The sequence below is a fragment of the Alexandromys fortis genome, unplaced genomic scaffold (genome assembly GCF_014885135.2).
Source record: "Alexandromys fortis isolate MF-2015 unplaced genomic scaffold, M_Fortis_MF-2015_v1.1 scaffold_25, whole genome shotgun sequence".
In the NCBI taxonomy this organism is placed as follows: Eukaryota; Metazoa; Chordata; class Mammalia; order Rodentia; family Cricetidae; genus Alexandromys; species Alexandromys fortis.
In genome coordinates, this window is record NW_026067904.1 from 83,050 (window position 1) to 98,992 (window position 15,943).

Here is a 15,943-nt window from a genome sequence, read left to right on the forward strand (position 1 = left end):
GAGGGATAGGAAATATTTAGCCAATGTGCCAGTGTAACACCCGATTTTGTGTTACACCCTCGGTACAGTTCGTGCGCCCCTGTACCATACGCGAGTCGGGCAAGAGCCTGGAGATTGAAAGAACATACAGAGAGACCCGGGTCATTTGAAAGGAGACTAGCCGAATGCCATTTATTCAGACTTGGGGAAATCCTTAAGTATCTAACTGCTGCACAAGGATCTCCGCCCAGGCAGGTGGGAAATTACCATATTAACAAAGGAGTAAATGCCCTGCAGCTAATCACCAGGCGGGGCAGGGAGAGCACAGAAACACACAGGAAGCTTAGTTAGCAGATCATAAACTGTCCCCGCCATGCACCCCAGGAATAAGGGAGACCAGGGCCCTACATGCCAGACCTTCAAATATAAAAATATATAATTCAGCAAGTCTGCCTTGAGCATATACCAAAAAGAAATGAAAAACTAAGGACCAGCAAGATGATTCAGCAGGTGAAGGTGCTGCCAAACCTGTTCATCTTAGTTCCAACCCCAGGAGACCCACATAGAGGAAGAAGAGAACCAATTCCTGCAAGGGGACCTCTGACCTCCACATGTACCAAACACACACACACACAGATTTTTTTAATAATTAAAAAAAGAATTGAGGCAGGTGTGGTAACACGTGTCCCTAATCCCAGCACTTAGAAGGCAGAGGCAGGCAGTTTAGAACTCTGTAAGTTTGAGTCCAACCTGATCTACATAGCAAGTTCCGGGCCAGCCAGGGCAACATAATGAAACCCTGTCTCAACAACAAAAATTTGAGAACAGGTGTACAAACTAAAACTTACACACCAATTTTCATACCCCACATGCATATCCATAAATGCCCTATGTGGCCTACCCACGCAATGATACACCATTTAAGCAAGAATAAAGTACTGACACATGCTATAACATGAACCAGCCTTGAAAACATTATGTCAAGTGAAGTAAGGCTGACACGGGAGGCCAGGTGTTGTGTGATTCCACTCACGTGAATGTCTACAGCAGACAGACCCACTCAGGGGCAAGCAAATCCACCAGGGACTGGGGACAGTGAAGAGGAGGAACTGCTGGTGGTTTGGGGGCTGATCTGAGAGTGAGGGAAAGTTCTGGAATGTGTCAGTAGTGGGTGCACACTGCCGGGCACACACTCACTGCCACTGCCATCTGCGTTAAGTGGTTGAAACAGCTCCCGCTACTGTATTTCACCACAATGCTAATCAGTGAGTGTACATGAGACGTCCATGACACGGAACTCATGGCCTCATTGCCATAGGGGGACATTTAGTCACTAGAGAACACACCCCAATCAAACCCTTCATTACAGCCCATCTCTCTCTAGGCCAAAAAGCAAGACTCGCCAAGGTGTGGGGGAACAAAGGAGCCATACCAAAGAAGTTATTTGCTTTAAAACAATATTTATAAACAGCCACCAGGCAAAGAGACGTGTACAGGGACAGGGGACCCAGAAAACAGCACAGCCTGAGAAGGCATATGGTTGGGAACACTAAATGCCCAGTGTCTCCTTTTTCCCACCCCCATTTTCATCAACAGGACCTCCCTTGGTGTCTCTCCACATCACCATCTCATGACTGGGACCCTGGCTCTCTCAGGCCAGGACATCTCCCTAAACCCACATCCTTGACCAGAGTGGAGGCAGGCTGGGATTAGCTGCTACCCTGCGGTGATTCAGAGGATGACCCTTGGCAACCACTTTTGACCCAGGGCAGCCAGCTTCTTCCTCTGAAAGTCTGGCACGGGACTGAGGTAAGACCGATCCTAGCCTGTGCTTATGGCTCACCTGGAAGGAAGCCTTAAAGACAGGAGTCAAAGCCCACATTTTCCCCAGGATCTTCCACCCCTCAGGAGCTTCACTGCCCAGGCCTGACACCCTCACACGTACATGCAGGCAAAACACCACAGCACACAAAATAAAATAATACATTTTTAAAAAAAGAGAGAGACTCACAGGCAGGGGTTACAAGATGGGGGAACAAATAGAGGCTTGGGGAGTTAAGAGGTTTGTTCCAGGCCATACCAGCTGTGCTGTGGGCAAACACAGAGAAGCCTAACCCATGTGTCCCTCCCCTCCGCTTGCTGAGCAACACTGCTTCCGGGGAGCTACTGCTCAGAGTCTGCAACAGTGTGAAGGCCCAATCCAACCACCGCTCCCTCCTCAGCTGAAGGGTCCAGGCCAGCTAAGGCCCACCGTCTGGAGAATGGGCACCGTGTGGAGGGGTGTAATTAGCACTTCTTTTCAAGCAGCTAACCACACTGTGAACAGAGGGAGCGAGCTCGGGGAAAGAGCTGACTCGTACAGGGTGTTCAGTCCACTTCCACTCATGGGGAATACATATCATATACATACAAGTGCCCGCAAACCCAGCTGGCCACTCCTCCTCTCCCTCAGCCACTCCGGCTGCCGCCAGCCTCATCGATATACCCACAGGTTGTCCATCACTCAAGTTATAAGAGTAGCAATGAGGGCTGGAGAGATGGCTCAGCAGGTAAGAGTACTGACTCTTCTTCCAGAGGTCCTGAGTTCAATTCCCAGCAACCACATGGTGACTCACAACCATCTATAATGAGATCTGGTGCCCTCTCCTGGGGTGCAGGTACACATGCAGGCAGAATACTGTATACATAGTAAATAATACCAGTGGGCACGTGATAGCATTGTTCACAGCAAAACCCTTGCCAGGGTCAGGCCCTGGCACTTGACACGGACTGCTGCCACTCTTGGTTCTCCCCAAGACACTAGAGGGCATCATCACTGGCCTGAGAAGATGCAGAACCTGAGACCGGGAGGGGAATGTGACTTGCCCAGGATCCCATAGCTACCCAAGGGAGGCAAGAATGGGCTGGGAAGCTAGTCTAGCCCAGATTTTTCTTAGACCCCATGTCGCCTGGACTTTTCTGGTTTACACTAGAACCAGACATGCTGGCCTGTTGTCATTGAGTTACTAAGATCTGCCTGGCTCCCAGGAAGGGCTCTGACCACCCCTGAGTGAGTGCTGGCCAGAGAGTGGTTGGGTGGGGCGGATGGTGTGACAGGACACGAGGGGCGATGGAGGCAGGGCTTAGCACACGGCATGCATACTCTGACAACAGAACTTACCACCTGAGGAAGGGAGGGCAGGGGCGCCCAGAGCAGTAGCCAACAGAGGAAGGAAGAAGGAATTAGTGAGAGTGGGAAGCCTGGAGGCAGCCTGGGGCCTGGGCACCCCACACCTATCCTTCCACTCACTGGCCTGACAAGAGTGAGGGGTTAGGAGGAGCCCCCTTAGGAGTCACCTGCCATGTGATTGGCAGAGACCAGCTGTCTGGGGCTTGACATGTCAGGAAGGCCACATCTGGGCTTTTAGAGGAGAGATGGAAGAGCAGACATCCATGGTAGAGCAAGGCATGGGCTCCACCTCAGATATGTCCTGATAGCTTGTCCTGTCTTAAATTCCCATGCGACTCAGCCGGGCGCAGTGGTGGCGCGCGCCTTTAATCCCAGCACTCGGGAGGCAGAGGTAGGCGGATCTCCGAGTCTGAGGCCAGCCTGGTCTACAGAGAGAGTTCCAGGACAGCCAGAGCTACTACAGAGAGATCCTGTCTCAAAAATCAAAAAGGAAAATTTCCATGAGCCTCAACTGTCCTCACTGTTCTCGGGAGCCAGAACCCAGGCAGAACCAGTAGATACAACCAGGACAGGGTCAAATCTAGAAGCAAGGCAGGCAGCCAGCTCCCGGGTCTGCCAGGAGAAAACTGTCCCTGATTAACGGTTCCAGCAGGAGGGAGGGCTATCGATGGCCCTCAATGACAGGGGCCAGGGAGAGCACATTTGCCCTCGACAGTCCCTACTCACATGTCCATGCAGGTCTGTGTTCAGTAGCATCAGGGCACAGGTCAGCGTGTGGATCCCATCTACACAGAAAACAAGGGATTCTCAGTGAGAACCCACTCATTCCACCCAGGGTCTCCCACCCGCCAGCCTAAGGAAGCCAGACATCTGCCCCCAAGCACTGGGTGATGCCCAACTCCCCAGAACCCCTAACCACCCTCAGGAGGCTCTAGCCCAGATGTCTGCGCCTTGCGGACAAAGTTACCATGTACCTTAGACCTAGGAAAGGCTCTGAGCCCAAGCCCATGTCCCTACAATAGCAATAAGAGACTTAGTCCCTCAGTGCCCATGATTCAGGTCCATCCATGTGGCAAGTCCTGCCCCTGCAAGTGACCTGCATGGAACTCCCCCTCCCCTACAGAAAGTCAGCGCTGTGATGGGAGACATGGGGAATGGACTATGTTAAAGGACTGAGTGCAGGAAGGACCTACAGGCACCAGGAACAGAATGACAATGAGCAAGACTCACTGGGCTCTCCTGTCCAGCAGGCCATCTGATATTCACTGGACATTGTATTGTTTTGTTTTTTGAGGCAGGGTCTCCCTCTGCCCAGGCTGACCTCAAGCTTGAACTAGTCCTCCTGACTCCTCCCACAGTGCCTGGGATCTCAGATATGAGTCACCACACCAAACTACTCATTCGATCTCAATTGAGCACCTAGTGTTTGCCAGAGCAGATGGCCTCCTGGGCCTGCCTGCAGGACAGAGGTGACTGGAGAGCGAGAAGACCAGGACTCAGCCAGGCAAGAGATGGGGGAGGTGGGTCAGGAAGGGCTGTACCTTCTGACGTGCTGTCGTCTGGGTTACACTGGCAGTACCGGCGGGAGAAGTGGGTAAGGACTCGTTCTCGCTCCTGCGTCTCCCCCATCAGTGGGAAGGCCTTCAGGAAGGTTCTAGAATGTAATCCAAGGTTGCTGAGTGAATCTCAGAGCCCCTAATTCAATCTTCTCACTGGAATAGAAAACCTATTCCCCACACACAAACACACATGAGACTTGTGTTCCTGTACCCCAGTACACCCTCTGCATGCCCAGGAGAATCCCCCAACCCTTCAGGGTGGCCTCTGGGTTCTCTCTCTCTCTCTCTCTCTCTCTCTCTCTCTCTCTCTCTCTCTCTCCCTCCCTCCTTCCCTCCCTCTCCCTCTCTCATTCCTGCAGCACCCTTTTGGAAGCAGGAGGGGGATGGATCCGAACGAGACAGACGGGCACCTCAGAGTCAGTTATGAGTTTATCCTAGACTGCCAGCCCCACCCATCAGCATGCACCTCTTCAGCCTTTCCTAGACCCCTGCTCTCCATCAGCTGAGCCCTAGGCCCACCCCTCCATTCTCATTCCCCTACCCCACGTCTCTGTGATTTGTTCTTCATTTTTCTGGGGTGGGGAGTTGTTTGTTCTGAAATACTGTCTCTCCGCGCATAGCTCTGGCTGTCATGGAACTCACTGTGTAGACCAGGTTGGCCTTGAACTCAGAGATCTACGTGCCTCTGCCTCCCAAGTGCTGGGATTAAAGGCACAGTGCCACCAGGCCTAGCCTTCCTTTTGTCTTTATCTCAATCCCTCCTCCTCCTCCTCCTCCTCCTCCTCCTCTTCCCCCTAATCTACTCTCATCATGTGCTCAGGGCACCTACCCCAGCCTCCCAGCTAGCACCCCACACATTATATCTGCCTTGTAGACACACAGGCAATCTCAACCCACCCATAGCCACTCAAAACCTTTCCCTGGCTCCCCCCAAACCCCGGAGAAACATCCACATCCTTCATATTGTGGCCTTGCTGATGGCCCAGACCCCTCCTGTCCCTGGACCACACACCCAGGTGCTATCTCAGCACACCATCTTCACAATCAGGCAGAGCAACGCTATTCTGGGCCTCTGAGCAACTGGGGCCCCTCTGGGACATTCTTTCCATCTAATAATTCCTCTCAATACCAAGGTCAAAGGTCAGTTCACTCTTAGGGATACCTGGAAGCTGATCCCCAAACCAGAAGTACTGGAAGATGGGGCCAAAGGCAGTCACCTGGTCCTAAGCACACCCTTTCCTTGAGAAGGGACACCCCAAGCTGAACCTGCCTGGGCCTCGGTCTGGACTCACAAGACAACGTGTCCTAGTTTCCCTATGGTTTCTTTGCTGTGGCCCAAAATACCTGCAATCTCTGAGGTGCCTAAGACCCTGGGACCTACAGCCAACCTTTCCCCTCGGAGATCTCCAAGTCATTCCAAACTGAAGAGAACTCCTGAAATTCAATCCTAAGTGATCTACTATTATAGAAAATCACCCCCTACACAATATCCGGTTCTCCTCCTCTCCCTGTCTGGCCTGTCCTCTTCACTGTGTCCCCTCATACCCCACTGCGTTTCTTTTTTTTTTACTTGATAAGGACAAGTGAGAGCCTGATGTATATTTGTGCACATGTGCGCAGGATGCACAGAGGCCAGAAGAGGGCAGAGGATCCCCTGGGACTGGAATTACAGATTACGATTCTGAGCCTCTTTATGTGTGCTGGGAATCGAACCTGGGTCCTCTGAAAAAGCATCCAGTGCTCTTAACCTTTGAACCATCTCTCCAGATCCAATCCACTGTACATTCTAAACTCCAGCCCCATCCTTCCAGATCCTGATTCCCAGGGGCTCTTTACCAACCCCCCAAGCCCCACATCTCCTCCCTCACACTCTCGCCTACCCCCGGGCTCAGCCCCACCATTGCCTATATTCTCACTATCTCAGTCCCAGCCGCTTTCCCCTCTATCTCCTGAGCAGGCTCTCATGTCCATCTGTCCTCCTCACTCCACGGCATCCTCAGACCTCTCCTCTCCCTCCAGACCCCTTCGGGAACCTTCGCACCGCTGGATTAATGGCTGCTGGCACACTGCTATGTGCTACTCCACACCCGTTGCCTTTTGCAGCTCTACAGGTTCTGGACAGCGAAACCTCGCTCTAGGAACCAATAGAGAAGGCTCCCAGCCCAACACCCACGCCTCTGGTGGTGAGCCAGTCCCACTTAACACTGTCCTTCTGATAGCCCTCATTCTGGCGCACTCCAAAGACTCAGCTCAAGTCTTTGCAGCAGAGCAATCTGCATCCCCACCAGTGGCAGAGAGCACTTCCTTCAGCTACAGGTGAGGCAACAAGAACCACAGGCCCACAATCTCAAGATGGAGCAGACTGACACGTGACATCCACCCTTTCCCTGGGTGCATTGCCAACAAAGCCCTTGGGCAAAAGGCAATACACTGGATCCTTTCTTGGGGCTAGAAAAACAAATCTGGAGTCTTGCGGGGCTCTAAGCACAGGAGCACACAGTTGCCAGACTCTGGAGGCATGACAGTTACGGAGCTGCAAAGTTAAGCAGAAAGCCTTCTAGAAGTAGAGGGATGGGGGCAGGGCATTTTTGCTGAGAGGAGGTGGTAAAATGAGGATTCACCACCATCAAGGGGAGCAGTCCCGATGACACAGCAGGCTCCCTGTGCAAGGCTGGAGTTCAGAGTCAGTCTGGCTGAGGAACTGTGCCTTATAAAGGAAGGGCTGGGCAAACTAATAGAATAGGTGCTGGAAACCCAAGAGAACAAGCAGCAAACAGAAACAGACACAAGGTGAGGACTAGTGAGATGTCGACTCAATGAAAAGAGCAGTTGCCATGCAAGCATGAGGTGTGGAGTTCAAATCCCTAGAACCTATAGCTGTCAGGTGGACACACATCAGCCTGTCCAACAACCCGCTGCAATCCCAGCGATCAGAAGGCAGGGAGAGGGTGCTAGCATGCTAGGTAGGTCGTGAGCCCTGAGTTCATCTGAGAGACTCTACCTAAGATAACACGGTGGAGAGCAATTGAGGAAGACTCTGACATCAACCTCAACCTCTACACACGTGTTCCTACACGTGCACACATGCACATACACACATACACATGCAAACACATACACACACATACACATGCAAACAAATCACAAATACACTACAAAACCACAGATATATGTGATTCAGATGAGTTAGTAAGAAGATGGGGAGTCCCACATAGAATTAAATTTATTTTAAAGCTTAAATATGATGGAAATTCTAGAAATGTAAAATGTAACCAAGAATTAAAAACTTAATGAGGTTTTTGGGGGGTATGTATGCATGTGTGGTATGCATGCCTGAGTTCTTAACCACTGAGCCATCTCTCCAGCCCTGCATGCCTGAGTTCAATTTGTGCAGACGCATGTGTGTTCACGTGCACACAGAGGCCAGAGGTTGACATCAAGTGTCTTCCTTAGTTGCTTTCCTACCTTGGATATTGAGGTGGGGGGGGGGTCTCTCATTTGAACATGCTGATATGGCCAGCCTAGATAGCCAGTCTGCTCCAGGGTTCCCCTTTGTCCTGCCTCCCACACACTGGGATTATAGGGAGATAACAGGCTCACCTGGCATTTACATCGATTCCCGGGGTCTAACCTGTGGTCTTCACTCTTCCTACCCATGTACAACCATCCCCCCAGCCCCTCAGTAAGTTCATTGGCTTCAGTGATGCGTTGGACATAGCAGAATGGCAAGTATACTGGAATTCAACAGAAAATATCCCAACCAAGACAGAGGGGAAAAGAATTAAAACTGATTTTTAAAAATTATAAGAGATGGGGACTGGAGAGATGGCTCAGAGGTTAAAAGAACTGGCTGCTCTTCCAGAGGTCCTGAGTTCAATTCCCAACAACTGCATGGGGGCTCACAACCATCTGTAATGAGATCTGGCGCCCTCTTCTGGTGTGCAGGTGTACATGCAGGCAGAACACTGTATACATCATAAAAAAAATAAATCTTAAAAATAATTATAAAATGGTAGGGCGGAGGTGGCACACACCTTTAATCCCAGCACTCGGGAGGCAGAGGCAGGATGATCGCTGTGCGTTCGAGGCCAGCCTGGTCTACAAGAGCTAGTTCCAGGACAGGCTCACCCTACAGAGCTACAGAGAAATCCTGTCTTGAAAAAGCAATATATTTAAAATGTTTTAGGTATAAGAGACATACAGGAGGATCCAACATTGTGGGCATAGCCCTTAGCTCGGAGATGTTGCCCTTGCCTCCTCAGGCCTGGCCTAACATCTTTCTGGATGACGCTGGGCTACATCCACCTATCCCACCCCTCCTCCTCCTAAGGCCCTCAACTGACCCTCCTTTACCATCAAAGCAGGCCAGGTGTCTGAAGACCTCTGGCATCCGGCCGGCAGGAAGTGCACCACACAGGAAAGCCCTAAGAGCCACGACCACACGCCCACCTTCAAATCCTGAGCACCCATCACACTGGCTGGCATTTGCGGAGTTGTTGGACACCTGCTACCCATAGTTTCCCCTTCCTTACAGCTTCACCAAAGGGGTAAAAGTTGTGCAGCAAGTCATGGTACACCTGGAATGACAATCCAGGTGTGCTGTTCTACCACCTGTGGCCACTGTCCCAGCCCAGCCCCACTGACCTGAGCGCTCTGTCCAACGTGAGGCCTGAGAAGTCGAAGAAACTGAGGTACTCCCCAGCGACCAGCCTGCTGAACTCATTGCTGCCAAGAAAGCATCACGGGATGTCAGTTAGAAACAGGGTCTAAGTCCCAGGATGGCAGGTACTGGGGAAGTGGGCCCCAGAGAACCCTTAACCGCCTCCCAGATCTCTCCAGATCCTGAGTTGCCTCCCCTCTGGTTGCTCAGCTCAGATAGATCAACCTTGATGTGGGAGTTCAGGAGATGATGTCTCGGCCAGCTCAGGTAAGAGCCTGCTCAGTGAAGTGAGTAGGGGTGAGGTGATGCCAAGTATCCCCAGCATAGGAGATGATATGACGTCACATCAAGCCACTGGAGGGTCAACAAGAGGTGAGGCAGGGGCAAGACCTCAGGCCACAGGAAAGACTAGGCCGTGGCTACAGACTTTGAAGATAACACCGTACCTACGAAGTAGAGACATACGGAGAATGGGGCCAGAAAGAAAGGTAGCCACGGTGAGAAATTTTAGGATGCTGAGGTCACCAGAAAGGAAAAGGAAATGACTGAGAAGGTGGAGATGTCAGAGCTCATGACAAGGACAGGGCTAGCTGAATCCCTGAGGGAGTAACCTTGTTAGAGAAAGCTTGGATTGTGAGATCTGAGCCCTTTGGAGAAGAAAGTGCAGGGGACTCTGTGTAGCAGTGCTCACCTGTCACCTCGGGGGCTTGAGACCAACCTGCCTACATACCGAGACCATGTCTCAAAAATAAATAAGTAAAACTTTTAAAGGTACAGATGGACTAGCGGTGAAGCTCTGAGTGTCTGCCTACCATGCACAGTGCCCTGGGTTCAATTCCCAGCGAGGCCGTGAGTCTGGTTCCCAACACCCACGGCAGGTGTCTCACAACTGCCTGCAATGCAGCCACAGAGGTTCTATCGCCCTCTTCTGGCTTCCTTGTGCATCCGCACACATGTAGCCTACAATCGCACAACACACACATCCATACATATGAATTTAAAATATTTTCTTTTCATGTGCAAGCCCAAGGCAGAGCTCTGAGAGCAGCCCCATTCAGGGTCTAGACCAGGGAGAGAGCTGGTGGAGGGGACTGAGCAACACCAGAGGCAGGGCTGTTCATAGATGAGGTAAACGAGCCTTGGGGCAGCACACAGATTACTAGAAATGGGTTGATTCAAGTTGTAAGTGCTGGCTGAAGACAAGCTTAAGCCATCTGCCGGGCATTTAAAATTCATAATGAATAAGTCTCTGAATATTTGGGAGCAGCTGCCAAGACCCAGACACTCTGCCTACAGCCGGGGACCTGAGTTTTGATCCCTAGCACCTAGGTAAGAACCCAGCGTGGTGGCACGGACGTGTAATCTCATCACTGGGGGTGTGGAGACAAGAGGACCCCTGCAGTTTGCTGGCCGGGCAGCCTAGCCAGTCCGTGCGCTCCAGATTCAGTGAGAGCCTGGCTCAGAACAGAGTGTGTCAAAGCAATAGATGAAGACACTCCAGCCCAACCTCTGGCTTCCATATGTACATGCAGGCATACACACAGATGTACATGCATGCGCCACACAGACAGAGACAGACAGACGGGGGGAGACATGAGGAAAAGGAAAAAGAAATGAAAAAGAGAAAAGTGGCTGGTTGTGCATTAAAATGCCACTTGTGAAAAAGAGGACCAAGTGGAACCTGTGATTCATATTCCAGCACACAATTTTTATCTATTCATATTTTTTGGTGGTGGTATGGAGGATTGAACCCAGGGCCTCATGCACATAAGTCAAAGTACTCTATGCTGAGCTACAGCCAAGTCCTATTTTTAGCTTATATATTTCTGATAGTGCCTCACTAAGTTTCCCAGAGTGTTCTTGAACTCACTGTGTAGCCCAGGCAAGCCTTAAGCTTGTGACCCTCCTGCCTCAGGCTCCCAGGAGCTGGGATAACAAGCCTGCACCACCACACCTGACCAAGTCAATGTTTTTGAAACACTCAGAGAAAATAAAATACATCAAATGTTGGAGATAATGAAGAATTTTTGTGAATTTTGTTAACTGTTATAATGGAATTATACTTTAAAAATTTTTTTATCGGCTAGAGATACAGCCTAAGTACTTGTGAGTTGAATGATAAGTGTATGAATATACTTCCAACAAATGGGGGGGGGGCTGTGGGATAGACAAGGAAAGAATAACAGAAGATCAAAGCTGAGAGCTGGGTGCGTTGATACACACCCATGATCCCAGCATCTGGGAGGTTGAGGCAGAGGGACTTGGTGACGAGCCTGGGCTACACAGAGAGACCTCAGAACACTCTGAAGTCACATAGTGGGCATAGGAAAAGTTTGATGTGGTGCTTATCTGCTTTGTATATGCTCGAAATATTCATAATAAAAAACTTGAAATAGAAACAAGCGAGCAGTTGTGTTGATGTTGCTGACAAATGGGTAGCAGCCACCCGCTTCCAATACCCTAACTAAGCCCTCGGTGCTCAGAAAGGGAGGTTTCTAAAGCGGGCACGGAGTGGCAAGAACCCACCTGGATGAGGCTAAAAAAGGAAGGGGGCAGAAGCTACCTAGGGCAAAAGACCCGCGAGTTGGAGATAAGAAGTTGGAAATTTCACACACACACACACACACACACACACACACACACACACACACACCGCTTTTTGAATGGGAAGGGCGAACAGCAGAAATTCCTGGAAGAGCCTGCAGAGGGCGCCATAGAAACACGGCAGGAACCCATCCCCCAAAGCCTGCCAGAGGAGTACATGAGCTGTGAATTCAGGAAGGGCTCAAACCCACCGAAGACACAGGGAAGCTTCAGAGGGTGCAAGAAAGCCTCCTAAGACTTTAAACCCGATCTAAGCCTGAGCCAGGTCAGATAATCTTCCTTAGCCTTGTGAGTGGCACAGGCCAACTCCCCCCCCCCACCCGCAAGCCTTGCTGGGGTGATGGAGTCCCTGTGGATAGAAAGGCCAAGGCAAGGGCCATACTGTGTTCAAACATACTCAGAATATGTCATCCACATCACACACACCGGGTCCCCAATCCTCCTCAGAACTTCTACCTACCTAGTGTCCTTTGCACCCAGTCTGAAGGTTATGCCCTGTGCTTTTGGATGGCCAGTCCCTTCGGCTGGTCCCCATTAGACAGGCTGGCTTAATGAAGACAGGCACCATTTTTTACCTCCAGTTCCCAGGCATTTACCCCTGGTCCCTCCACCTGACCCCACTGGGTAGAGCTCCAGTCCTGTCAACTTATTCTGTCCTCTCTACTGCCCTCCAGGACACCATAACCACATCCCCGATCCCGCCCCAGCCCTGAGGGGCCGCCCGTCACCACCCCCTCCCTGACAGCAGCCACCTTCTCCCAAGCAGCCCAGAAAGGAAACAGATTTAGGGCGAGGTCAAGAATGAGGACAGTGACAGGAGGAGGTACTTGAGAGCCTGGGGGGAGCTCCTGGCACCAGCCACCCCTGAAGGAAGTCATCGGCACCCTTTTCTGGCTGGGGACAACAGTGGGTCTGCTTTGTCTGGGAAAGGAGCTGGGGAGACACACTCACTTCTTGCCCAATTGCCGAGCCACATCACAGCGCTGGAAGCCCTCAAGGTGGTAGAGGCGGCGGGCCAGCCGGCGAGCGGCTTCGCTGACCCCCTGGCACCCATTGGCCAGTGGGTCTGTGCCACCAGGCTCCAGTCCCTCGGAGCTGCTCAGCTCTGAGTCCGAGTCTGACAGGCCATCCTTGAGGCTGGTGTCGCTGCAAATGGAAAGGAGGGGGATCAGAGGCCCTGTGCGTGGCTAAGAGGGATCCCAGGCCTCTGAAAATCCACTGGAGGAGAGGGGAATGGGCAGAGGAGGCAAAGAGGCTTCACTGCAACAGGAAAGCATCGAGCCAGACTTCCAGAGTGGCTCAAGTGAAGTCAGACGTGGCTGTGCCCTCAGCATAGCAATATGACCTACTCTGAGCTATTGGAACGGAAGAGCAGAGCGCACCCTCAAGACTGAAGAGACTGTCTGCATGCTGAGGACAGACAAGGTGACCTTGCGAGGGCTTGTGGATTATAGACACTGTCATGCCCAGAATGCTTTGCTGCCTCTGGGTTTCAGTTCCCCTATCTGCTTGGTGGCCCCCCCAGCACCCAACCCTCCTCACCTGGCAGAGTTCAGCAACTTGTCCGTGTCCTCGTCATCCTCATCGTCCCCTCCCGAGCCCCCGGGTCCATCTTCATGGAACCCATTGGGCACCGATGCGAGAGACAGGTGGCTCAGGACATTCTCTGAGCGGCTGCTAGAGATGGACCGCCGCAGGGGGCTGCCCAGCTCCCCATCACCACCACCAGCTGCCCCCAGATCCCCCTCAGTGCCCAGCCCAGTCCCGGGCTCAGGGCTGTCTCGAGCCCGTTGCTGGATGAGAGGTGTGAGGGGGGCCTCGAAGCTGACACAGCTGTCGCTCTCGTCAGTGAGACTGAGCACATCCAAAGAGTCCAGGCTGCTGTACTGGGTACCCCGCAACAGCTCTGACTCCAGAATCTTCTCAAAAGTCGCACTGAAGCCATCCCGCACATCTGGCTCCCCGGAGCAGTCCAGCCTAGAAAAGGCAAGAGCAGATGTACCCCATACTAAGGCTAGCTACCACACTCCCAGTCTCTAGGAACTGACCGCACACACATGAGCACCTGCGTGCATGCAAACCCCGTGCATATTCACACACTTCCTGTGCAAATGCCAATGGATCTAGCTAGACACATACATTTGTGCATGCACGCACACACACACACACATGAATCCCCCCATGCATACTCACACACCCAATGAAAAGGTTGGAGCTACACATATGTCCCCCTATACATATTTACACACCCCTGTGCACCTGCCATTCAGGCAAGCGGGCCTACAGCTACACTCTACAAGACTTGTGTATGTTCTTCCCAGAATTCCTGGCCTTTATACATTGCCTGCCCATCCCTGCCTTCTTGTCTAGTGGTACCCAAAGACCAGTTTCTCTACCTTCTACTAAGAAACAGACTGTAACTGCACTGGCTGGGATAGACACATGGTTCCTGGTACAACTTATTCAAAGCACCAGGAAAGTTCCCTGGGAGGGACGAGCAACAAGACCTGCACCCCTGGGGTCATCCTGAGGTAGGAGAAAGGCCCGGATAACCTGCCTTTCACATCTGGACGATTTGAGTGAACTTAAAGCTCCACTGTCAGCTGGGGAGGCAGAGTGCAGCCCCACGCAGAGACTGCTCATTACGGATTGTGGGGGCCAAGTGCTGGGGTGGGGGACAGAAAGCCTGCTTGCCTCTGAAATCCCCTGCAGGGCTCTGACTTCTCAAAACACTCAGAAGCTGAAAATGGGGACAGGAAATCTCAGACTCCCAGAGAGACTAAGGGGCTAGCCCCGGATCATATCACTAGAGATAGAAATGTGGGGGGGGGGGGCGTTCAGGGTACCCACTCACCCCAGCTGAGAATCTTCAGCTTCTGGACAGAGACTCCTGGAGAGATCCTCCTCCTCTGCTGGTTCACTAGCCTTCCAGGGCCTGGATTCCATGGAATCTTCCAGAATGTTCCCATCTTGTCCCAAGGCCAGGCCATTGGTGAGAGAGAGGCTAAGGCCAGGCAGGGCCACATCTGAGTCTCCCATGGGCTCCATGGCGCCCTCTAAGGTGCCTGTCTTCTCACTGACTGGACTACTGATGTGGCTGCCTGGGCCTTCCTGGGCTTCCATTCCATTCTGGACCCCAGGTTCCCCTTCAGGTTCCGGGCCGTGGTTCTGAATAGCACCTCCTTCCTCACGCAGTTCACATGGGAGCTTTTCTTCATCCATGACAGTGACACTTCCACCTGACCCAGCCAGCCCTAGGGCTCCAAAAACCTTGACAGAAGATGGAGAGAGAAAGACAGAGTCAGCCAGACAGGGCAGAAGTCAGAGAATCTAAAGTCCTATGAGACCAGTGCAGGATGGCCATAGTGATCTCCTTAGTAACTTTCAGTTGAGGAATGAGCTAGGTTTACCCCCAGCTCTCCTCCTGCCCGTGGCTGGGACTTTGTACCCTAGCTCCTGCCTTCTCTATTACTTCTTAGGGTCTCTGTTGTGTCCCTCAGAATCCACCAAAGTCCCTTGAGGAAGACCCAGGCAGTGAGGAACTGGGCAAGTGTCCCACAGCTCTTGAAGGTCCCTCTGTGATATTCCTAGTAAAAGGAGACAAACCCCAGGCTGATCTTCGCCCGCCATGTGCCTCTCCACGTGTTCTCAGCCCAGGCTGCAGGAACAGAGTATCCTGCATTTATAACTAGTGGAGGAAATTGACCCGGGAGTTGCTTTTAAAGGGGGCTCTAAGAGAGAAGTCCCGGAAATGCACGGAAGTGCAGCTGGATGCTGACAGGGAGCATTCCAGGGAGGCCAGAGGAAAGCCTGGAGACAGCCGTCAGCCACAGGGGGGCCCACCGGGAGCCGCTGTCCAGGGTGCTGGGCGGGTGCAGGGCTGCACTGAGGCCAAGCCTCGAACATCTGGCAACGGCAGGAGAAAGGAAGAAGAGGTCCGGGGCTCCCTTCTTCGTGAGGGCCCCCACAGGA

The 15,943-nt window shown here is 52.2% G+C and overlaps 1 protein-coding gene across 2 annotated transcripts in view; it reads right to left on the reverse strand.

Annotated features, from left to right (window-relative positions):
- Psd2 (pleckstrin and Sec7 domain containing 2) overlaps nucleotides 1–15,202 on the reverse strand; it is a 35,755-nt gene extending 20,553 nt beyond the window's left edge. For both annotated transcript variants that reach the window (XM_050135059.1, XM_050135058.1), the window contains exons 1-6: nucleotides 14,826–15,202; nucleotides 13,514–13,948; nucleotides 12,923–13,117; nucleotides 9,352–9,432; nucleotides 4,690–4,802; nucleotides 3,875–3,933 (exon numbers count right to left, since the gene is read on the reverse strand). In XM_050135059.1, the coding sequence (XP_049991016.1) occupies nucleotides 3,875–3,933; nucleotides 4,690–4,802; nucleotides 9,352–9,432; nucleotides 12,923–13,117; nucleotides 13,514–13,948; nucleotides 14,826–15,193 (1,251 nt within the window). In that variant the 5' untranslated portion in view covers nucleotides 15,194–15,202. The remainder of the gene's footprint in view (nucleotides 1–3,874; nucleotides 3,934–4,689; nucleotides 4,803–9,351; nucleotides 9,433–12,922; nucleotides 13,118–13,513; nucleotides 13,949–14,825) is intronic.
- Nucleotides 15,203–15,943: the final 741 nt, after the last annotated feature.